This window comes from Anthonomus grandis, chromosome 11 (assembly GCF_022605725.1).
Source record: "Anthonomus grandis grandis chromosome 11, icAntGran1.3, whole genome shotgun sequence".
NCBI classification, from domain to species: Eukaryota; Metazoa; Arthropoda; class Insecta; order Coleoptera; family Curculionidae; genus Anthonomus; species Anthonomus grandis.
Window position 1 is genome coordinate 27,845,175 of NC_065556.1, and position 25,722 is coordinate 27,870,896.

Below are 25,722 nucleotides of genomic sequence, written 5' to 3' on the forward strand. Positions count from 1 at the left end.
TTCAAAAAATCCCTGGAAAGAAAAATGTTTTTTCAGGCAGTTTTACGTATTTAATTACTTAATAATTATCTTGGAAAATGAGTCTCATTTGCCCCCAGATTTTTAAGAAAAGTTACTATGTGGAAAAATCCAGGAAATAATTTAATTGTTATTATAAATTACATCAAATGTCTGGAAAAGAAACCTTATTTTCAATAAATCAATGAAAAATGAAAATATTCTTTTAAGCAGTTTTACGTATTTAATTAAATAATTATCCCGGAAAATGAGTGAATTTTTTGCGTAAGTTAAAACAACTGCCTGGAAGAATCCATGATCCAAGGACAACTTAATAAATGTTCTATGGAATTTGGTCTACTTTTCCCAAAATATAATTCTTTCCAGTCCTGTTTTTCCAAAAAACTAGAAAAGACTTAAGCTGTTTTTTATTATTACAGGCATTTGAAGACCAAATTGTGAAAACCAAAAACTATGCCTCTTTATCTAGGGTAAATTAATGAAATTTTTCCCTTTTTTTGGCTGCAGCATTTAAAGCAAATTTCGCAATTTTCCAGGCCTTTGCGGCCTGCTTTTGACATTATTAGGCCAAAAATCTGGAAGAAAACCCCTAATCATTTGTCAAGCTAATTATTTGCTTTCTTCCAGTCAAAACAGTTTCTTTATAAAACCCCCAAGTAGGACAAGCCGTAATTACTCACTACCCTCTTAACCTAATCAAATCCCATATAACCAGATTTAATCGTACGACGACAAAAGCTTATACATACGTAACCCTGAATAAACGTGATTACATGATTAGAGTCTGACCTATAAGAGTCCTTTGTCCGTTAATGATGGGCATACACAGGATCGTCATCGCAGTCTCCGCATCCCCCTCGCCGTGTTTCTCGCAGAGCCACGCGCCCACATCCCCGATATTCAGGATTTGGCCGGTGGAGGCGGCGTATCCCGCGATCTGGGCCAGTGTGGAACCCGCCAAATCGAACGAGGAAGGTCTGAAAACAAACGAACACTAATTAAGAAGCTAAATATAGTCAAATTCCAGGCTTTACTACTTCATTTCAGCAGAGCAGAAACTCGTAAAGAAAGAGGTAGTTCGAAAGGTTATTGAGTGTCATTGAGACTTTGGAGGTAGAGCCCCAGCGAACACATGATTAATTGAGTTAAATAATAATTAATTTCAAGTTAAAGAAAGAAAGAAAAGAAAAGAATAAAAAAAACGAGTTGAATACAGAAAGAAATAATAATATAAATGAAAAAAGTCTGAAGACTAGTATAGTGACTTCATAAAATACTTACGAAAAATACTACATTGAATTGATTACAAAAAATTGAAAAACGAGTTTTAACGCGAAAAAAAATCTGTGCTACCGCTTGAAGTAAAAATAGAAATGGTTCATCGTTTGCGCCTTGGAGAGTCGTTTGCATCGATATCACGCTCACTCAATGTCAACGAATCAACTGTACGATCGATAAAAAAATCCGAAGATAAAAGAAGCTCGTCTGTAGCTTGTAGCTTCAAATTTACTGTCAGCGAAAGTTGTTCGTGATCCAGCAATAGAAAAAATGGAAGTGGCGCTGTCATTATGGATTGAAGACCGCAACCAAAAAAGGGTGCCTCTGAGTGGTCCAATAATACGGGAGAAGGCAAAGCGTCTTTACGCTCATTTAAAAGAACCTGGTGGTAGTAGTGGTGGTATAGATGGAGGATTTCAAGCGTTGGAAGGTTGGTTCAATAAATTTAAGGTAAGCCAATCATTGCATAGCATTAAAATCATTGGAGAAGCTGCATCTGCAGACATTGCTGCAGCAAAAGGATATCCAGAAGAATTTGCAAACCTAGTAGCTAATGGAGGATACAAACCTGAAAACTGTTTTGGAAGAGAATGCCAAACAAAATATTTATTTCTAAAAGCGAAAAGTCTGCCCCTGGATTTAAGGCAGCAAAGAATAGAGTTACACTGCTGCTATGTTCTAATGCATTTGGTGATTGCCTTAGTAAACCACTGATCGTTAAATCCTCGTGCTTTAAAAAATCAAAACAAGGACGACCTGCCAGTATTTTGGCGTGGTAATAAGAAAGCATAGGTTACAAGCGCTATATTTTGTGACTGTAAACCACGCGAATAAAGAGCTTTTACTGTACCTAAATGTATTGGTAAAATAAAACAGAAATCTAGCTGTAATCTATACACCCTACTGCAATTATTGTCCAGTATTGCTCCAAACTAAGTGGAAATGTCCATGCATGAAGAATGAACGCCCTATGGATAATAATTTTGGACAACTCAAAGGCCTTGAAAATAACTTAATTAGTTTACTCGAGTCAAGTGAATACATTTTGTTGAGAATACATTGGACTTTTTGTAGATACCTACATAAGATGTCCATCTCTGGTCAAAAAATGTCTCTTAAATACATAGGACGTACCATGAATTTACGAATTTTTTAATCAGTCAGTTATTGATCCAGGAGACAATTTTGTTTAACGATCCTATAGGGGTCTACTTCTATGATCTTTGTTTCGTTCTATGGATATCTATTGGATTTTCTAAAGAAATTAATGAATTTTTTATTTCAAAAAAGAGAAAAACCTTTGGAAGCCCATTTGTGCGGTCTTGATAGCTGTACAACTGCCCTTCTAAGTATAACTTATGACATACTTTAAGCGTAAAATAAGATTTGTCGTATAAATTGATTGATTCAATTTTATAAATTTGAATTTGTATACTAAGCGTCTTATAAAGATGAACTTAGGGCCTTAATACTACTCGAAAAGTCAAATCCTCAATTACTACTTATTTTAAATTAATTTTGATGTTTTTATGATGATATGAATAATTTTATTCGGTACAGGCGCACTTATGATAAATATTTTAAAATCTCCTCATCTGCTAAAAGAATATTATTGATTTCTTTAATCATAGTTAAAAAATCATTCAAGGCATCGCACGTATCGAGAATCACATCATTTTGAGCACCAAGGATTTAGATATTGCTTGATTTACAAGAAATGAATGATTTCATCAAGTAAAGGCACTCCTGTGATAGATTTTTCAATATCTCCTTATCTACTTCAAAATTATCAATGATTTCATCAATACTAGTTTAAAAATCGTTTAAAGTATCTCATGAATCAGGAATTATAACATTTTGATCACGAAGGATTTAGATATTGGTTGATTTACAAGAGATGAATGATTTTATCAAGTAAAGGCACTTCTGTGATAGATTTTTCAATATCTCCTTATCTGCTTCAAAATTATCAATAATTTCATCAAAAGTAGTTTAAAAATCGTTCAAGATATCTCACGAATCAAGAATAATAACATTTTGATCACCAAGGATTTAGCTATTGGTTGATTTACAAGAGATGAATGACCTTATTGAGTAAAGGCACTCCTGAGAGAAATCTTTCAATATCTCCTCATCTACTTCAAAATTACCAATCAAGAATCATAACATTTTGATAAATATTGGTTCATTTATAAGAGGTTAATGATTTTATTAAGTAAAGGCACTCCTGTGATAGATTTTTCAATATCTCCTCATCCACTTCAAAATTATCAATGATTTCATCAATTTTAGTTTAAAAATCGTTCAATGTATCTCACGAATCAAGAGTGATAACATTTTGGACACCAGGGATTTAGATATTGGTTGATTTACAAGAGATGAATGATTTTATCAAGTAAAGGCACTCCTGTGATAGATTTTTCAATATCTTCTCATCCACTGTAGAGATATCAATGATTTTTTAAAATATGATTAAAAAATGATTCAAGGCATCCCACTATTTCAGAATCACAATATTTTTACCACCAAGTATTTAATTATTGGTTGATTTATAAGAGATTATTGATTTAATCCAATACAAGCACTCCTGTAATAAATCTTTCAATATCTCCTAATCTACTTTAAAAATATTAATGAGTTCTTCAATAATAGTTGGAAAATCATTCAAGGAATCCCACGAAGATTATCATTACCCCCAGTTATTTCAACAGTTTGGAAGACGTAAAAATGACGTTAACTGCCTGGAATAAATAAGAAGCTACTGCAAAAATCTGTAAAATGCGAGAAAATAAATTTCCAAGGTCAAAAACTCTAGACAAATGCCTGGAAGATTACTCCAAATAATTAAAAAGGTTTAAAAAAATACGTCAGAGGCCTACAAGAGAATAAACATTTACTTCAAAACACCTTAGCATATATGAAACATATAAAAAATTAGTCCCAGAAGCCTGGAAAAGATAAAAAAAAAATTATTGGAAACCCTGGAAAATCAAAAACTAGGTTCACATGCCTGGAATAAAATGAGATTAATGACTATAACAATTCGCAATATGTATTACATTGTAAGTCTCAATTTTCCTCTCGAAATAATGGACTACTATGGATTACTTAAGTAGAGACCTATCGCTTGAGAAATTGATTAATTTTGTAGGTATAATACCAGCAAAAAAAACATCTTAAAAAGTAATGCAGATAATCCACATGGAAGCATTAAACAGCACTAAATGTATGTACATAATGACAACAATGGAAAAATTGTGGTGCATAGCCTCTAATCACCAAGTATTTTCTTGTACATTTTTATCAATGAAGGTCTTTTTTTCTTTTTCTTTTACCTCTATTTCTTCGTCATTTACAATTAGTTCGATTTGAAAATGATTTCGTCTATCCTGACTTGACTTAACATGCTTTTTAATGCTTCTTGTTTTTCAAAAATATATTTTTTCTTCCAGGCACTTGACATACTTTTTTATATTTATGCAGATTCTCATGATTTACTCTTTAATGTTGTTTGTTTTTCTTTTACTTTCACGCAATTTTTTATTGGAAATTTTTGAAATTCCAGCCCTGTTTTTCAAAAACAATTCATGTTCATAACTCCCAGGCAAATAAAGTCGAATTTAAAATTTTCCAGGCAATTAAGACTTGATTTTTTCCATATTCAGGCAGTTTCACATTGATAATTTTCAATTTTCCAGGCATTTTGTTTAAAATCACAATATTTTGACCACCAGGTATTTAATTATTGGTTGTTTTACAAAAGATGAAAGACCTTATTGAGTAAAGGCACTCCTGTGATAAATCTTTCAATATATTCTCATATACTTTAAACTACTTGTTCCTAGAAAATAAATTGATTCTACGAAATAAAATAGCTTATATCTTCCAGGTACTTAAAGTCTGATTTATTCATTTTATTCAGGATTTGGGACCCGATATACGAACTACCTGGAAGTAAACAAAATCAAGCTGGCAAAAAATAAAATTTACTTTAAATGAATTTTTAATTTTTTCCAGGCATTTTATTCCTGTTTACTAACAATATATATTTTCTTTCACGCAGTTTTTGCAGTAAAACCTTAATTTTCCCAAACAGTTTCACCTATTTTACTAGATGGCTAAATAGTAAATAATGTTTTTTTAAAAGTTTTTCCTTTAAATGGTCAAATGTCAAGTAGTTGAAAAAGAGATTTTTTTACCAGACAAATTATACTAGAAAATCCGCCTAGAATTGAAAAAATCGGCTCCAACTGCCTGGAAAAATCCAAATTTTATTTACAGACAATAAGGAATACTGTGTATTTCTCCTGCCAGTTACAGCCTAACCATTATCGCACCAGAAAAATTGTGGTGCATAGCCTCTGATCATGAAGTATTTTCTTGTACATTTTTATCAATGAAGGTCCTCTACTTAATTTTCAAATATATCTTGACTTTTTGAATGCTCACCTATTTATATTCTTTCTTCTTCATTTACAATTAGTTCGGTTTGAAAGTGATTTCGTCTATCCTGACTTGACTTAACATGCTTTTTAATGCTTCTTGTTTTTCGAAAATATATTTTTTCTTCCAGGCACTTGACATACTTTTTTTTATATTCATGCAGTTTCTCATGACTACTTTTTAATGTTGTTTGTTTTTCTTTTACTTTCACGCAATTTTTTATTGATAATTTTTGAAATTTCAGCCCTGTTTTTCAAAAACAATTTTTTTTTCAAGTACCTTATGCAGTTCATAATTTCCCGGCAAACAAAGTCGAATTTAAAACTTTCCAGGCAACTAAAACCTGATTTTTTTCATATTCAAGCAGTTTCACATTGACAATTTTTAATTTTCTCGGCATTTTGTTATTATTTCCTAAAAATAAATTGGTTCTACGAAATAAAATAGCTTATATCTTCCGGGTACTTAAAGCCTGATTTATTCATTTTATTCAGGCAAAAAATAAAATTTACTTTAATCGAATTTTTAAATTTTTCCAGGCATTTTATTCCTGTTTACTAACAATATATTTTATTATATATATATTATTATATTTTTTTCTTGCACGCAATTTTTGCAGTAAAACCTTAATTTTCCCAAGCAGTTTCACCTATTTTACTAGATGGCTAAATAGTAAATAATGTTTTTTCTTAAAATAGTCAAGTGTCAAGTATCATCTTTTAACAGACAAATTACACTAGAAAATCCGCCTAAAACTAAACAAACCATCTTCAACTGCCTGAAAAAATCCAAATTTTATTTCAATAAGGAAAAGTGTGAATTTCTTCTGCCAGTTACAGCCTAACTATTGTCACACTCAAAATATCAGTTTCACCTACTTGAGACCCTTTATAATCATCTTAATTAAGCCAAGAAACTTCTCTGGCAAATATTTACCTTTCACCGAAACTGCATAATTGCAGAACCCCCGACAGAACAAAAGCGTAAATTATTCCCAAAACAGAAACTCACAAATGTCGGGCAACTCGTGTTCCCCACCCTGAGGGCGAAAACCACCCCAATTTATACCTTCGGGGTTAAAAATTTATACTCTTGGCACTGAGTTCTAAGGTCTTTTAAGACAGTTATTTAACTCCCAAATTTCCTTAACAAACTCGAGTTTCACTTCTTCCTCTTCGCTCCTGTTGGGTCTATATTAAACTCACTTATATCGCGCCCTTTCTCACTTATCTAACTAAATATTTACCTGGAAACTAACGTCTTGGTGCCTCCCTCTCGCAATTCAAAAATGGTGGTGAACGGACTTGGTTTCTTAAAGAAATTATCGATCATATCCTGGCCGGTGATCGTGCCGTTGATCATACGATTCAAAGGGGCGTGCCTCTGGATCGCTTTTCCAGGCCGTTCCACGATGCGTTGCAAATGATTCTGAAACAAACGTAAATTAAATCCTATTAAACTAGAATTTAAAATTCGCAAATTAAGTGAGTCGTTGTTCGGTTCTCATTGCGCTAATTTAAACTCTCGTTAAGTGCATCCAGGATTTTCCCGGAGGAGTAGAGAGCGGGTTCAATTACTAAATCGACGCTGCTTAAAGCTCGATTTATATAAATGATTTCGCTCTATTGCCGGAATGAGGACAATCGGTTTAGTGAGTTAAATAGGGGGAGATCCTCGATCTTATTAAGCGTGTTTTATTTTTGAGACGCGCAAGTGATGAAAAATTAAAATTTATTAAAAATAAGTGTTTTTTTTTCAGTAAAATACCATTTTTTTTGGGAAAAAAAGAAACCGATTTTCCGGAAATTATAGAATATATTACACGTTTTTATTGCACGTTTATTAATCTTTATCACATTAGGAAAAGTAATATGAGCTGCAGGATTTTGTATAATCCTTCCAGGTATTTATTTCCGGTTTTTAAAAAATGACTTTTTTCTTGCAGTAAATGTTATTATATAAGACCCAATAATATTCATCCAGGATGACTAAGTAATTTTGAATTTTTTCAGAATAAATATGCTTATATTTTACTTCATAATAGTCAATAATTTTAAAGTTTATTAATTTTTTTTTCAGGCATTCGGGTTTTATTTACATTGTTCTTTTAGGCAGTTGAATTCTCATTTTTACTCAGTTTTTGAAAAGGAATCAATCAATTGTCTGAAAATAAACAAAATTAGGGATGAAATTCCTGAAAAAAATTAAATTTACTTAAAAAAATCAATAGGAAAGTGCCTGGAAAGAAAAAAAAAATTCTTGAAAAAATTGGGTTTTCTATGTCACAAAATTTAAAGAAAAATTTTAATACAAATTTTCTGGAAAAGAGAAAAATATTTTAAATATTTTGGAAAACAAATACAATTTCATTAATATCTTGGAAAAAAGTGTAAATTGCCTGAAAGTGAGTAAATAAAACTTCAACTGCCTAGAACAAAATTAAATTTTATTAATTAATTACCTGGAATATTTGTTATGTTTTCAAGTATTTGGTTTGGATATTTAAAAAATTTCCCTTTTTTCCAGGCAGTTTAAATGCAAGTTGGAATTTTCCAGATTGGTTGCTGCCAATATTATTTCCTAAGACCTATAACCAATGTAGACATTGGGGATATTTAGGACAATTAGGCAATTTTTAATAAATTTCAAATTTATTAATTTTTTTTTCATTTTCTAGGCATTCTGGGCGTATTAAAATTTTTCTTCCAGTCAATTTTCATTGTTATGCAGTTTTTGTAAAAGAAATATCAAGATGTATATATGAAGTGCCTAAAATTTATTGAAAAAGTGCCTGTAAGAAAAATAAATTGACTAAAACTACCTGGAATTTTTTCTACGCTTCCAGGCAGTTGAAATATAACCTGGAGTTTTCCAGGTAGTTAATGATATTCCTTAGGATCTGATGGAAATATTATTCATCTAGTATCAGTAATATTTAATTTTTTTCAAAAAAATAAATTTATATTTTAATTAATAATAGTCAATAATTTCAAAATTTGATAATTTTCTATGTACTGGGGTTTTATTTACGTTTAAAGTTAGGCATGAAGTTCCTGAAAATAAATTAAATTTACACAAAAAAATTAATGGCAAAGTGCCTGGAAGGAAAAAAATATTTTTTCAGAAAAAATGGATTTTTTAAGTCACAAAATAAAAAAAAATAAATATTTAGGAAAACAGACCAATTTCCTGGAAAAGAGAAAAATAATTTAAATATTCTGGAAAACAAATACAATTTCATTAATATCTTGGAAAAAAACATAAATTGCCTGGAAGTGAGTAAATAAAACTTCAACTGCCTAGAATAAAATTAAATTTACTTTAAATGCCTGGAATATTTGTTTGGTTTCGATATTAATAAAATTTGCCTTTTTCTTCCAGGCAGTTGAAATGCAAGTTGGAATTTTCCAGACAGTTCTTTCCAATGTTATTTCCTAAGACCTTTAGGCAATGATATTTATCTAGGATGACTTAAGCAATTTTTAATAATTTTCAAAAAAATAGTCTTCAATATTTTATTATTTTCTAGACATTCGGGTTGTATTTAAGTTTTTCTTCCAGACAGTTCAATTTTCATTTTTATCCAGTTTTTGAAAAAAGAAATATCAACTGTCTTGAAATAAACAAAATTAGGAATGAAGTGCCTAAAAATTATTGAAAAAGTGTCTGGAAGAAAAAAAAATGAATTATTTACGTGACAGAATGGAAAAGCCTAATATTCAGGGAAAGAAACCAATTTTCTGGAAAAGATAAAAATAATTTAATTTGTTTGAAAAAGTGATATAATTTCACTCAAATGTTAGAACCAAGCATAAATAACCTCCTAGTAAGACAATACAGCTTCAACTGCCTGGAAAAAAATAAATTGACTAAAACTGCCTGGAAAATTTTTTCTATGCTTACAGGCTTTTAGTTGCAGTTTTTAAAAAAATGCTTTTTTCTTCCAGGCAGTTGAAACAAAACCTGCAGTTATCCAGGTAGTTAATGATATTCCCTAGGATCTGATGGAAATATTATTCATCTAGAATAAATCAGTTAATTGTCTTTAAGAAAATAAATTTATAATTTAATTAATAATAATTAATAATTTCAAAATTTATTAGTTTTTTATTTTCAAGACACTGAGGTTTTATTTACGTTTTTCTTCCAGGCAGTTGGATTTTTATTTTTATCCAGTTTTGGGAAAGAATATATTATCAATCGAATAAAAATAAACAAAGTTAGGCATGAAGTTCCTGAAAATAAATTAATTTTACTCAAAAAAATTAATGGCAAAGTGCCTGGAAGGAAAAAAATATTTTTTTGAAAAAATTGGATTTTCTACGTCAAGGAATGAAAAAAAAAATATTTAGGAAAAGAAACCAATTTTCTGGAAAAGAGAAAAATAATTTAAATATTTTGGAAAACAAATACAATTTCATCAATATATGGGAAAAAAGCATAAATTGCCTGGAAGTAAATAAATAAAACTTTAACTACTTAGAAGAAAATTAAATTTACTTTAATTGCCTGGAATATTTGTTTGGTTTCGATATTCAAAGAATTCGCCTTTTTCTTCCAGGCAGTTGAAATGCAAGTTGGAATTTTCCAGATAGTTCTTTTCAATGTTATTTCCTAAGACCTTTGGGCAATGATATTCATCCAGGATGACTTAAGCAATTTTTAATATTTTCAAAACAATAGTCTTCAATATTTTTTTTATTTTCTAGACATTCGGGTTTTATTTAAGTTTTTCTTCCCGACAAATCAATTTTGATTTTTATCCAGTTTTTGTAAAAGAAATATCAACTGTCTGAAAATAATGAAAATTAGGGATAAAGTGCTTAAAAATTAATTTAAAAAAATTATTGAAAAAGTGCCTGGAAGAAAATGAATATTTAAAAAAAAAATAAATTATTGAATGGAAATATTATGGAAATATAATAAATTATTGAAAAAAAATTTCATAGAATGGAAAAAACCCAATTTTTAGAGAAAGAATTCAATTTTCTGGAAAAGCGAAAAATAATTTAATTTGTTTGGAAAACTGATATAATTTCACTCAGATCTTAGAACCGAGTATAAATAACCTGCTAGTAAGACAATAAAGCTTCAACTGCCTGGAAAAAAAAATAAATTGAGTAAAACTGCCTGGAATTTTTTCTATGCTTACAGGCTTTCGGTTGCAGTTTTAAAAAAAGTGATTTTTTCTTCCAGGCAGTTGAAAAAAAACCTGGAGTTTCCCAGGTAATAAATGATATTCCCTAGGATCTGATAGGAATATTATTAATCTAAAATAAATCAGTAATATTTAATTTTTTTTAAGAAAATAAATTTATATTTTAATTAATAGTAGTCAATAATTTCAAAAATTATTTTTTTTAAAACTAGGCTTTTATTTACGTTTTTCTGCCAGGCAGTTGAATTTTTATTTTTATCCAGTTTTGGGAAAAAATTTATTATCAATCGAATAAAAATAAACAAAGTTAGGCATAAAGTTCTTGAAAATAAATTGAATTTACTCAAAAAAATTAATGCCAAAGTGCCTGGAAGGAAAAAAACATTTTTTTAGAAAAATTGGATTTTCTACGTCACAGAATGAAAAAAATAAATATTAAGGAAAAGAAACCAATTTTCTGGAAAAGAGAAAAATAATTGAAATATTCTGGAAAACGAGTACAATTTCATTAATATTTCGGAAAAAAAGCATAAATTACCTAAGTAAGTAAAATAATAAAACTTCAACTGCCTGGAAGAAAATAAAATTTACTTTAACTGCCTGGAATTTTTCTGCCTGAAAAGAAAAATCAACATTTCCTGAATAAATTTCCAGGAAAATGAACACTATCTTATTGAATATTTAGAAAATTATGTTTAATTATTCTCAAGCATTTTGGGGTGATTTTTATTAAAAAAAATCAACTTTTTTACAAAAATTCAAAATTTTTTAACCCCTTGTAAAATAATAAAAAAAACCCTGAAATAGGTATCTAATGAAATTAATTAAGCAATTTGTATACCGATTTTCAAATTTCTATCTTTAGTGATTTTTGAGTTATAAGCATTATGTTGTGATTTTTATAAAAAAATCAACCTTTTAACAAACATTTCAATTTTTTTCAACCCCTTGCACATCAATTAAAAAAGCCTGAAATAGGCATCTAATGAAATTAATAAGGCAATCTTTATGAGAAATTTCAAATTTCTGTCTTAAGTAGTTTTTGAGTTATAAGCACTTTGTAGAGGCTCCGGTTTTTCACAAAAATTTAAATTTTCTCAACCCCTTGTACATTATTTAATTATTTTGCATATATAGGAAATAAATGGAATATCATACGACTCCCAATACATGAAAATTTAACTATCGAGAAGATTTTCCTGGTACATAATAAAAATGAGAGAGAGACATTCAACTGCCTGGACCAAATTAGCGAAGGGTTCAATTACCTGGAAAAAATTGGTAATCTCCTTTAAATTTATTCTTGAACACTATGTATTCATAAATGAAATCTTACAGGACTTCCAATAAATTCACCAAAATTATAAATAAAATTAAATATCAAGAGAGATCTTCAACTGCCTGGAAAAAATTAAAAACTCCTTTAAATTTATTCTGGCACACTATGTAAATATATTAAGCGAATGGAATATAGAAGGATTCCCAATGAATCAAAATTCAATTACCTAGAGGAATTTTCAGTAAATAATAAAAATGAGAGCAACATTTAAACTGCGCAAAATGTCCCAAAAGCTGGTTAAAACTCGAAGTTTCTAAACTGATGTTCACCCTCATTGACCAAATTTCTTGACAATTAACAATATTAACACTTAAACCAATAAATATAATAATAATTATATTATTGAGGAGTAAAGAAAAACTTAGGCCTAAGTTTTCAAAAATATTTTACTTTTAGAAAAAAAGAACGAAATATTTGGATAAACTCAAATTTCCTTGACTATAGAGTGTCCCTCAAAATGTTTTACCCTATATAAACGTTAATTATTAAAACATTTTCCTATTTACTTTAATAGCTCTCTCTCTCTCATATAATAATAACCCCGCCATATAAAATTTAATTGGCAATTCCGTAGGACCCGAGAGCCTCCCTAAATGACCGTTATGGCTCGGGACCGTTAATTTTCATGTAACTAAGGCCTCGGGAAAATTTACCGGTTACGACACCCTTAAAACTTCACATTAAAGCACCTGAATTGAGGCGCTTTAAAACAAACAAAAAAAAAATAAAACGTTACGTTCAAAAGTAAGCGGAATTAAGTGCTTACCGCTTCGCAGCAATCCAGATCCAAAAGGTAAACCGCGCATCGTTCGCATTTCAGTAAATCCTGGGCTTCCCTCATTATTTTCGTAACCAGACATTCCAGATTGTTTTGCTCCTCGAATATACTGCGGGCTAGATTGAGCAGGATCTGGAATAGATTTAATTAATTTTTTTGATGAGTTTTGATCTCTTGAAAAGGCAAAAGTTAATTCATTATTTTGGTAGCAAGAAGGATTTATGCAGGGTTAAGGGCAAGGGGCGGGAAATAAGTGATTTTTTGCCTGAATAGAAGAAAGAGTCATTTTCTTAGGAAAACTAGCTGGTTTTTAAAAATAAGCAATTTGGTTGGGTGAATATAGGTTTTTTCAACTGCCTATAAGTAAAAAATATTTTTTCCAAAAAAGGATAATTCAGTGAAAAAATTATTTAATTCTCTTGAAAACATCGCCTAAAAGAAATAGGTTCAACTACCTGGAAAACAATAATTTATTTATCAGGAAATCAAATTTTGCAACTGCTTAGGATGAAAATATTAATTCCTGGACAAATGAAAAATTTAACCCTTTCAGTCACTGCGTCGTCATTTGACGACATACAAATCTAATTACGTTTATTCAGAAAGTATGCGATTTTTGCCGATTAGTCAATTTAGACGATGTAGAATATATATTCTATTCTATTATATTCTAAGCAATTGGCGACAAGGTATTTAACGCATTTAAACACTCAATACCATCTGTGTTATTTCATCCGAATTTTGATCGCGCTTGGCTTATTAGTTGTTTTAAATGTTTGCACGTGGGCACGCCGGGCAGTCATAACATTGACGATTATTTAAATACCAAATCGAGTTGAAGTTTGATTTACATACGTTTTTGTTTTCAAGGGTTGTTTGTTTGCTTAGCGGTAAGTATTACTAAGTAAATGTTTATAAGTAATGTAAAATGTATAAGTGTAAATGTAATTACTAAGTAAAAGTATTACTAAGTAAATGGAGTGAGGGTATTTTTTTAATATTATGCGTCGTCATTTGGCGACGGTGTGACTAACCGGTATAAAATTTTTCAGAATTTGGAAAAAAAGGTTGTAAGAAATCAGTCATAATGAGCAAAAATAAACCGTTATCTTATGAGGAATTGGTCGCTCTAGCAGAGGAGATGTCAGACATAGAATATCTAAGCGATGAGAATGAAGATATAAATGGTAAAATTTGTAAACTAGTAATGATTTATTTGTTATAAAATAAATGGTTTTCTAAAAATTCTGAACAAAAATGATATGAACTAGCTGCTTGATAGACACGAAGATGAAATTGTTGATGGTTTGGAAGAGCATCAAGAAAATACAGAGGACGTAAGTGAGCAGGTAATAGTCGGCGAATCTTCTGTACGTGACGTAATAAATGTCCAGAACAAGGAATCTACTATTAGTGTGACAGAGTTTTTTCTCGAAAATGATCTTACGATGAAAAAAAAACATACGTTGGAGAAGATATGTCACCTATCTTACTCCCCCAATACCGTGGTATAAAAAAAATGTTGAACAACATGTTACCTTGGAAAGTCCTTCATATTTTTAAAAAAAATATTTCACTAATGAATTATTTGAGGGCATGACTAAATACACCAATCTTTATGCTAATTTAAAAATACCACACAAGAAGAGCATAAAAATTTTGTGGGAATTCACATAATTATGGGAAATTTGCACTATCCCCGGGTTCGTTTCTATTGGGATTCAAACTTAAGAATACCTCGTATAGCAAATTCTATGGCTCCCAACAGATTTTTTTTTTAAAATTCGAATGCATGTTCATTTTGTGAATGTCGAGGAAAAGGATCCACAAAACAATGATCGTTTCTGTAAGGCCTCTTGTTGATGCAATAAGACAAAGATGTATATCTCTGCCTTTAGAAAGTGAGCTATGCATTGATGAACAAATGGTCCCCTTCAAGGGCTCCTTGAACGTAAAGCAGTATGTGAAAAATAAACCGTCACCATGGGGTATACAAATTTTCGCTTTGTGTGGAAAAAGTGGGACACTCTACGATTTTATTATACAGGGGCTTCGGTATGAAAAAAATATTTTTTTTTTCAAAAATCTCGGACACGTCGATTTTATTTTTGAGGGGGACAACTTTTCCTTACCAAGGCACCCTCATATCAGCAACCCCCTTCGAGGGGGTGGAATCACCCCTAAAATCCTAAATGGAAAAAGGGGTCGTATGATCCCTTATTTTAAAGGTCTTTTAATTCTGAATATAACTGCCAAATTTGAAGTGGCTAAAATTATTTCTCTGGATAAAACAGCTTGTCAAAATTGCGGAAACAGCAAAAATGAAAAAGGTATTATGGACTCTTTTTTGGATAATATTTTTAAAAGAACAAGGAAATCCTATTTTCGAAGGGGTCACTTATTAATTAAGAGGCCATCTAATACCTGGAATTCTTTACGAGGGGTTGAAAGCACCCCTTAAATCTTAAACAGAAAGAGGGATCGTGTTATACCTTATGTTGAAAGCGTTTTCACTTTAAATTTAAATGGTGACTTCTGAGTGACTGATGGATTTCTTCTGGATATGAAAGCCAAATAAAATTCTGGAAAAAATGCTTTAAATAAACCTTTATGCCTGAAACCCTTTCTTACAATTTTTTTTATTGCATCATTAAAACATGATTAAAAATTTATTAGTATTGTTAATATTATTGTTATTACACCTTATCAGCATATCATAAATAAAAACAAAAATCTGAAGAATTTATTTAGCTTGCTAAATATCATTGGTACTTTTTTCATAAAGCAGCATTTATTTAAATTATTACCCAGTCTTTTACGTGTTGAAACACTGTTAGCAATGGTTTATTCTACTGCAGAGAGGGTTGAGATCATAGAGTTTTTCTTTTGGCATAACAATTGTGCCAATAGAACGGTACAAGAATTTAATGACCTTCTTCCAGAAAAACGAGTCAACAGAAAATACGTTCTAGAAATAGTTGCTAAATTTAGGGAATCTGGCAGTGTCTTAAATAAAAAGCGTGAGGTTCAAAATGCTGTTGTTGTCAATGAAGCAATGCAAATAACTGTCCTAGGTCAACTTCATGCCGAGCCAGGAATAAGTGTCAGAAAATTGGCGACGAGTACAGGAGTAAGCAAAAGTAGTGTTCATAGGATACTTAAGAATAATAAATTCCATGCTTACACAATTCATCTGGTGCAAGAACTGAATGAGGACGATTTTGACAGACGAGTGCAATGAGTGATATGATAACTGTTAATCCGCGTCTTATTTACAACATTTACTTTTCAGATGAATGTACTTTTTTTCTTAATGGCAACGTAAATCGTCATAACTGCGGCTACTGGTCAAATGCAAATCCGGGCCAGTTTCGTGAAGTTCATATCCAGTTCCCTGAGAAGTTAAATGTTTGGGCGGGAATCTTGGGCCGCTCCATTGTTGGTCCATTTTTTCTGCCCGGAATTTGAATGGAGAAATGTACCGAGATCTCTTGGAAAATGCCGTATATCCAAGAATAGTAGAAATAATGGAAGGCGTAAATCATTCTGATGATGATCAAGTCGTTTTCCAACAAGACGGAGCGCCTCCACATTATGCTGCTGGTGTGAGGCAATATCTTCTTGAGATATTTCCTGATCGTTGGATTGGAAGGAGAGGACCTTTTATGGAATGGCCAGCTAGGTCACCCGATTTAACCCCATTAGATTTTTTTTATGGGGGCATTTAGGACACCCTAGAAGACTTACGCCAAAGAATTATAAATGAGTGTCAGATGATAACACCTGAAGTTCTACAAAACGTCAGGCATCGTTTTGAGTAAAATCTGTATTCCTGCATGGAAGTAGGCGGGGCACAATTTGAACATTTAATAAATTGACGTAATTTAAATAAACTTGTTTTATTTAAAAGACACAAAAGGAAAAGGGTAGGTATTTCTTATCTCTCCACTTTTACTGGCAGTAAAGATTGTATTTCTTGCTATTTTTATATCCACAAGATATCCATCAGTCACCCATTTAAATTCAGAGTAAAAAGGCCTTCAAAATAAGGAATGACACGACCCCTTTTTCTATTTAAGATTTAAGGGGTGCTTTCAACCCCTCGTAAAGGGTTCCAGGTATTAGGGTGGCCTCTTAATTAATAAGTGACCCCTTTGAAATTAGGACTTCCTTATTCTTTTAAAAATATTATCCAAAACAGAGTTCAAAATACCTTTTTCATTTTCGCTGTTTCTACAATTTTGACAAGCTGTCATATCCGGATAAAAAATCTTAGTCACTTCAAATTTGGCAGTTATATTCAAAATTAAAAGACCTTTAAAATAAGGTATCACACGACCCCTCTTTCTATTTAAGATTTTAGGGGTTATCCCACCCCCTCGAAGAGGGTTACTGGTATGAAGGTGCCTTGGTAAGGAACAGTTGTCCCCCTCGAGAATAAAATCGACTTGTTCGAGATTTTTGTAAAAAAAAATTTTTTTCATAACAAAAATACCTCTGTTTCGTTTTCGCTGGGACACCCTGTATATGAAGGATCAACAACCAAATTAGAAGACATAGAAAAAAAAGTTTTCGGCCTTGCAGGTGCTGTTGTAGCAAAATTATCAACAAGAATAGACGTACAAAATATTCAGTTGTATTTTGACAATTATTTCTCCAATTATAATTTATTGCAATTTCTTAGGCATAAAAATAAATATGCCACATGCACAGCTAGAAAAGATAAATTCAATAAGCCACCATTCACCTCAGACAAGGAAAAGCAACGCGTATCTATGGAAGACATTATTAGTGAAGATAATGAAGTTATTATGACCAAATGGTATGACAACAAGCCTCTGTTTATGGCCTCATGGCCTATGGAGATAACTGCCGTCGCTGGAATAAAGTCAGTAAAGAGTACGTCATGGTGCCGAGACCAGAAGTAGTAAAAACTCATAACCGTTACATGGGCGGCGTTGATAAGTAGTTAGATTGCATGATTTCGATTTACAGAACATTCATTAGATCACGGAAATGGACTTTGCGAATGTTTACACATGCCATCGACATGGCTTGTACTACCGCATGGTTTGAGTATAGACAAAAAGCACAAGAAATGGGCATTCCATCGAAAGAAATCTTGGATTTGATACATTTCAGGAGCCACGTCGCAGAAGCTTGGATTGCGTGTAATGCTGTATCAAGAAAAAGAGGAAGACCTTCAAATGAATCACTTTTAAGTCCACTACCAAAAAACTAGATGTGCGCTTCGACAATACAGGACATTTTTCTCTTCACGAGGATAAACAATCAGCTTCAAGATGCAAACTTCCGGGCTGTAAAGGTACTTCTCGGATTTTTTGTAAAAAATGTAAAGTGCATTTATGCTTGACAAAAAATAAAAACTGTTTTGTAGCTTTTCATAAGCAATAATAAAATAAAGTTTGATTTTATATGTAATTTTATACATACTTTTATTTCATCATGAAACAACCCTTTGGCAGGCATTTTATCTTAAAAAAATGTTTTTTTAAAAAGAATTTTTTAAGGTAAAATGGCTTTCTGCTAAGCATAATAACATCATTTTTAAAATATCAGAATTTTTAAAGTCCTTACAAATAATTGTGACTGAAAGAGTTAATCAACCTGAAAAGTGTTTATCATCCTGATTTTAAAAAGGGAATAAATAGTCTGCAACTATCAACAATTTGAAGTCAGTGGCAGAGGTTAAACATATTAAAAAAAACATTAATTGCGTGTAATTAAAAATTACGTACTAAATCTGTCTAAAAATTTTCAAAAGCCTGAAAGGGAAAAATTAAAAAAAAAATAAATCTTCTTGTAAGGAAAATAATATTTTATTCAGGTCCTAAAAAATAAAACTGTTCAATGCAATTTTTGGCAATAAAAAATTACTTTATTTGCCTGGAAGTTCTGGACTGCCTGAAACACATAAAAAAACTTAAAAAGAACTGAAAATGTTTAACTGCTTGGAGGCAAAGAAACCACTTTCTTGGAAAATTAATTTAAGAATCCAAAAAAATAACCGCTTTTGGAAAAAGAAACCTAAGCAGAAGAGTGACAGTGATTTTTCATCATTGATAATCTCACCTGTGGTGGTTGAAAAAGTGTTCGACTCAAAAACCAGTAAAAAAAAAAACACTGGCTCATACCGGGTGGCACAGAAAAAAAGGGTAAAAAACACTAAAGAACTTCCTTATTTTTCAAGATAAACACATGAAATTTGGTATATCGATAGAATAGAATCGTAGAATAGAAATTCATCACTTCTGGTTTAACAGGAAGTGACACTAACTTTCTTATTTTAAATGGGACACATGGGATATGATTACGTATTTCGATCAAAATTATTATTCTGAAAACAATGATACTGTATTTTCTTTTTTTTGTTTTATGCTTATAGAAAAAATATTTTTTTAAAATTTTAAAATAGGGTGCCACGAATGTGTTCAAAGTCTTAATTTTTATTTAAGTAATCACGGAAAAATAGTTTTCATTGCATTTTATGTCTTAAATCTTTTACACGCCTGTTTAAAATGTCCAAACCATAAATTTTGGCGTTTACTTTTTTTTTTAATAGCACATTATAGGGACCCAGCCCCATCAAACCACTTATAAATTACGTTTTTTTTGCCCAATAATTTGATATGATTATCTTTTAAATCGGTTGACAAATAAGCCCATAAGGACAAAAAAACTAACTTACATAAATAAACGCATTTAATTAATAAAAATAGCATATAAATCTTTGATTTCTTAATTAGGAGGCGTTATCACGCGTTCTTCATTTATTTTTTAATTGACATAATACATGACATATTAATTTATTTGTTCTTTAAATATATTTGCTAATATTTGAAATGTTTACCAATGAAGAAAAAGTCGATATGTTCCCGTATAAAATAAGAAAGTTAGTGTAATTTTCTGTTAAACCGGAAGTGATGGAAAATAATAGAATGTGCCAAAAGATGCTCTTATAACTATTCTATCGATATACCATATTTCATTTATTTATCTTGAAAAGTAAAAAAGTTAATATAAACGGTATAATTTTATCACTGTCATGATTTAAAACGACTTATTACCCCATAAAACCAGGTTTTTTCTTTATTATCTCCGCAGCGATTTTATCCCCATTAAACCTTCATGTTCCTCTTAAATCTAATAAAAATCAAGAAACTTTCTCCCTACAAACCTCGAAACATTTCCAGCTATAAACAAACTTCTTAAAGAAACTACAAGAATATTAAATTCCGTACCCCCTTCTCGGACCCTAAGCCAACAAACAGGATATTAATTTCACAAATCTCTTTTACTTTTCCGTCTTGAAAGTTAATAAAGTTTCCTCCTTTTCAATATTTTAGAATTTGTTGGGTATCCACGCATCTGCGATAAAACGTTCTTTAGCACCGTAGATTTATTACGACGTTCCGAGTTCATAAAAAGGGACCGTCTACATAATGGCCCTCACAAAAAGTCCAAAGTTGACCCGATAAAATGGAAATTTATCCACTTTCCAATGCAAAACCGTCTGAGGGGGAAGGAGGTTAACCGATATTGAGAAGGCGGCTTATCATTATTTGCATTTTATTGCATAAAACAGACACAACTTTAGAGTTTCATTTCGTATTAAAGGTGATCATTCTGTTTTAAAGTAAAAGCTGCTTATGAAGCTTATGAATTTCTTTGAAAGTAATCTCATCAAAACACGAGGTTCTCGACTGACCTGATTCCTCTTGTATTCCAGGACGGAAACCTCGAAGAGCTGCGCGTTCTGGATGCCGATCCCGCAAAACGTCAAATAACGCTGGAAAAGTTCCACGTCCTGTTTGGAAAACTCCGGCGAGTCGTCGGTCTTGTTGATTATTTGGGCGACCCCGATCACGTCGCCCTCGTAGTTGCATATGGGCATGCACAGGATCAGGTCCGTCTTGTAGCCGGTCCTCAGGTCGATTTCATTGTTAAAACGCGGATCCTGAAAAGGAAAATTGAACTTGTTAATGTCCCACGTGTTGGGCGCCAAAAAATTGTTAAAAAAATTTGAAAGCCCGAAAAGTTTTTCCTCTTATCCTCTTAAATGTTCATCTCAATCTTGATATAAAAAAATCTTTATTACTTCTCTGTAGTGTTTAAATTATATGAAAAATGGTAACAAAGAAGACGCGTTATGCCCTCAATATAAAGACACCAAGGGAAACACAATTTTCGTACCGGCACGTGTAGACAGATAGAGGGTAAGAATTGGGCGACATATCGCTCTCGCTTTTGCCTCTTGTCGTCCTTTTTCCTGATTAAAACTTAATTTGGGCGATGTGACGTCAGTCAGCCTTAAGCGAAATGTAAATTGGGGTTTTTTGAAGACGTTCTACGGGACTTTCGAGAGTTCTATAGAGTGGTAGGTTTGAAATAGTGAAAACACTTTTTTTATAATAACTCTTCGCTTATTCTTATACTGCGTACAGGATATAGATCTTAGTGTTAGAGTGCCAAAATCTTGACTTTTTCAGGCAAATCCCTGTCTCAATTTTTGAACATCTTCGGTATCATTCTAAAATTGTGTTTTTCTACTGTGGTTTATTTAATTATGTATGAAAACACTTATTTCATAATAAATCCTTGCTTATTTTTTAACTGCGTCCAGGATATAGGTCCTAAAAGAGTCAAAATCTTGATCTTATGACTGATTTTTCGTGTCCTGTCTTTGATATCCTCGTCTCAGTTTTTTAAACAATAATTTATTGCACACGTAATATAAGATAATAGGAAAGGCAGGCGTATTCTAATTGTATTAATGTTAATATCATCCAAAGCCGTAGCTTGGATTTAATTTACCTACGATCCTTAAAACCTCGTCTTCTAACACTTTTGAAAATCCAAAACTGTTCTGTAATGAGGGATTTCTTAAAATTGCACAAAAGTTTTGAATATTTTTATTCGGTCTAATTTTTGGCATTGATTAATTGACTCTACATTCTTAATACTGTCTAGAATTCTAATCTGTACAAATGATTTTTACGAGTCAAACTAATTAATTTAAAACTCCTTGTCCACATCACTCTGTACTAAAACTACTAAAAATTGTTTGGATCCCTTTCTAATTTTGTCGTGCATTCTTATCTGCTTCTACGTCCCTGTTGATCCATACAAGCAGAAACACCTTGGACTTGCTAGTTTAATGGCTCTGCTACGAAGCAATCTGCCAGCACGATTTGGAGATTCGGGAAAACCGTCGGGTATGTACCCTGTTCCCCGAATCGATAATTTTCACAATTGTTAATACTGAAATGTACGGCATCATCCGGCCTGGCTACTGGCGTGAATAGGTTCAGCTACCACTGGCAAAGGGCAGGAAAGGGTATAGGAAAGCGTTTCAAAGGGTCGGAAAGGAAAGAACGGCCACGTGTTGACTGGGTGAAGGATAGACGCGAAAATGATCTTCATACTTTCACTAAATTTAATTCTTAAATTCTTAAAGGAAAAGGTTTAGGAAAAGAATCCGAAGGATAGGAAAGGAAAGAAACGACCACGTGTTGATTGGGTGAAGGATGACGCGGAAGAGCCGAAACACCTATAAGTACTGATCATAGACTTACCTTGTAAGCATCTTTAATATTGATCATAACCTTATTCTGCGCCACCGTACCGGCAATCCCGACCCCGAACGGTATTCGGATCTCTTCGGACCGTGCTAACCGAACCGCTTCGTCGAAGCTCGTGTCGTTTCGTACGTCGAAAAATTTCGACACCAAATAACGACCCTCGCACGATCCTTTGGCCAGAAACAAACTGCCACGATCCGCGTTGGTCAACAGCGAAACGTTCCTCAGGATCTTGTGGCAGAGGACGTCGATGTTCAACTCGTTCGCGATATCCCGGATCAGTTCCATGAAAAGATCCGATTCCTCCTCCACGGTGTGACGGAAACCGGCGGCGGCACGTGGACGGACATTTTGTAAATTGCAATCGGAGACGGCGGCGGCGGCGGAGGAGGAGGAGGAGGAGGAACCGCCCCCGACCGGCGGGTACCAAATTTCAATTTGGTTATTTGGGGTCGAGTCGTACGACGTTGCTCGCGTCTGGTGCGTCTCGTTGGTGCTCGAGATGGTCGTCACTTTGGAAGTGGTTACGGCTTCCAGGGCCCTCTGCCGTAAACCGTCCGAGGCGTTTTCTCGTAGCCATTTGCCGAAGATCTCTGGGTTTGATTCGAGCCACGTCCTGAAATTAAGAAATTCGTTCAGATTTACAGCAATTTCGAAAACACAAAAAAAACGATTAAAAATAAGCGAATAAGTATTCTGGAATGAGTGAAAGTCGAAATTTTCGCTTTCTTAAGACCTATATCTTGGACGCAGTTTAAAAATAGGCAAAGAATTCTTATGAAATTAGTGTTTTTGTACGTGATTGGATAAACTGCAATAGAAAAACACAATTTTAGAATGATACCGAAGGTATTAAAGAGCTGAGACAAAGATATGTCCGAAAAAGTCGAGATTTTGGCTCTCCTAAGACATATATCCTGGACGTAGTTAAAAAATAGGCAAAGAATTCTTATGAAATTAGTGTTTTCGTACGTGATTGGATAAACTGCAATAGAAAAACACAATTTTAGAATGATACCGAAGGTATTAAAGAGCTGAGACAAAGATATGTCCGAAAAAGTCGAGATTTTGGCTCTCCTAAGACCTATATCCTGAACGCAGTTTAAAAATAGGCAAAGAATTATTATGAAATTAGTGTTTTCGTACGTGATTAGATAAACTACGATAAAAAAACACAATTTTAGAATGATACCGAAGGTATTAAAGAGCTGAGACAAGGATATGTCCGAAAAAGTTGAGATTTTGGCTCTCCTAAGACCTATATCCTGGACGCAGTTTAAAAATAGGCAAAGAATTATTATGAAATTAGTGTTTTCATACGTAATTGAATAAACTGCAATAGAAAAACACAATTTTAGAATGATACCGAAGGTATTAAAGAACTGAAACAAGGATATGTCCGAAAAAGTCAAGATTTTGGCTCTCCTAAGACCTATATCCTGGACGCAGTTTAAAAATAGGCAAAAAATTATTATTAAATTAGTGTTTTCATACGTGATTAGATAAACTACGATAAAAAAACACAATTTTAGAATGATACCGAAGGTATTAAAGAGCTGAGACAAGGATATGTCCGAAAAAGTTGAGATTTTGGCTCTCCTAAGACCTATATCCTGGACGCAGTTTAAAAATAGGCAAAGAATTATTATGAAATTAGTGTTTTCATACGTAATTGAATAAACTGCAATAGAAAAACACAATTTTAGAATGATACCGAAGGTATTAAAGAACTGAAACAAGGATATGTCCGAAAAAGTCAAGATTTTGGCTCTCCTAAGACCTATATCCTGGACGCAGTTTAAAAATAGGCAAAAAATTATTGTGAAATTAGTGTTTTCGTACGTGATTGGAAAAACTACGATAGAAAAACACAATTTTAGAATGATACCGAAGGTATTAAAGAATTGAGACAAGGATATGTCCGAAAAAGTTGAGATTTTGGCACTCCTAAGACCTATATCCTGGACGCAGTTAAAAAATAGGCAAAGAATTATTATGAAATTAGTGTTTTCGTACGTGATTGTACAAACTGTAATAGAAAAACATAATTTTAAAATGATACCGAGGGTATTAAAGAACTGAGACAAGGATATGTCCGAAAAAGTCGAGATTTTGGATCTCCTAAGACTTTTATCCTGGACGCATTTAAAAAATAAGCGAAGAAATATTATGGAATTAGTATTTTTGTACGTGATTGGACAAACTACGATTAAAAAATACAATTTTAGAATGATACCGAAGGTATTAAAGAACTGAGACAAGGATATGTCCGAAAAAGTTGAGATTTTGGCTCTCCTAAGACCTATATCCTGGACGCAGTTAAAAAATAGGCAAAGAATTATTATGAAATTAGTGTTTTCATACGTAATTAGATAAACTGCAATAGAAAAACACAATTTTAGAATGATACCGAAGGTATTAAAGAGCTGAGACAAGGATATGTCCGAAAAAGTCGAGATTTTGGCACTCCTAAGACCTATATCCTGGACGCAGTAAAAAAATAGGCAAAGAATTATTATGAAATTAGTGTTTTCGTACGTGATTGGATAAACTACGATAGAAAAACACAATTTTAGAATGATACCGAGGGTATTAAAGAACTGAGACAAGGATATGTCCGAAAAAGTCGAGATTTTGGCTCTCCTAAGACCTATATCCTGGACGCAGTTAAAAAATAGGCAAAGAATTATTATGAAATTAGTGTTTTCGTACGTAATTAGATAAACTACATTAGAAAAACCCAATTTTAGAATGATACCGAAGGTATTAAAGAATTGAGACAAGGATATGTCCGAAAAAGTTGAGATTTTGGCACTCCTAAGACCTATATCCTGGACGCAGTTAAAAAATAGGCAAAGAATTATTATGAAATTAGTGTTTTCGTACGTGATTGTACAAACTGTAATAGAAAAACATAATTTTAAAATGATACCGAGGGTATTAAAGAACTGAGACAAGGATATGTCCGAAAAAGTCGAGATTTTGGCTCTCCTAAGACCTATATCCTGGACGCATTTAAAAAATAAGCGAAGAAATATTATGGAATTAGTATTTTTGTACGTGATTGGACAAACTACGATTAAAAAATACAATTTTAGAATGATAC

The 25,722-nt window shown here is 32.2% G+C and overlaps 1 protein-coding gene across 1 annotated transcript in view; it reads right to left on the reverse strand.

The window, feature by feature from the left end:
- The window catches only part of LOC126742345 (cGMP-specific 3',5'-cyclic phosphodiesterase-like), a 55,950-nt gene that overhangs the window by 22,905 nt on the left and 7,323 nt on the right, over nucleotides 1-25,722 (reverse strand). The window contains exons 2-6 of the mRNA XM_050448992.1: nucleotides 22,611-23,232; nucleotides 20,744-20,992; nucleotides 13,003-13,146; nucleotides 6,986-7,167; nucleotides 808-995 (exon numbers count right to left, since the gene is read on the reverse strand). Coding sequence (XP_050304949.1) covers nucleotides 808-995; nucleotides 6,986-7,167; nucleotides 13,003-13,146; nucleotides 20,744-20,992; nucleotides 22,611-23,232 — 1,385 coding nt within the window. The remainder of the gene's footprint in view (nucleotides 1-807; nucleotides 996-6,985; nucleotides 7,168-13,002; nucleotides 13,147-20,743; nucleotides 20,993-22,610; nucleotides 23,233-25,722) is intronic.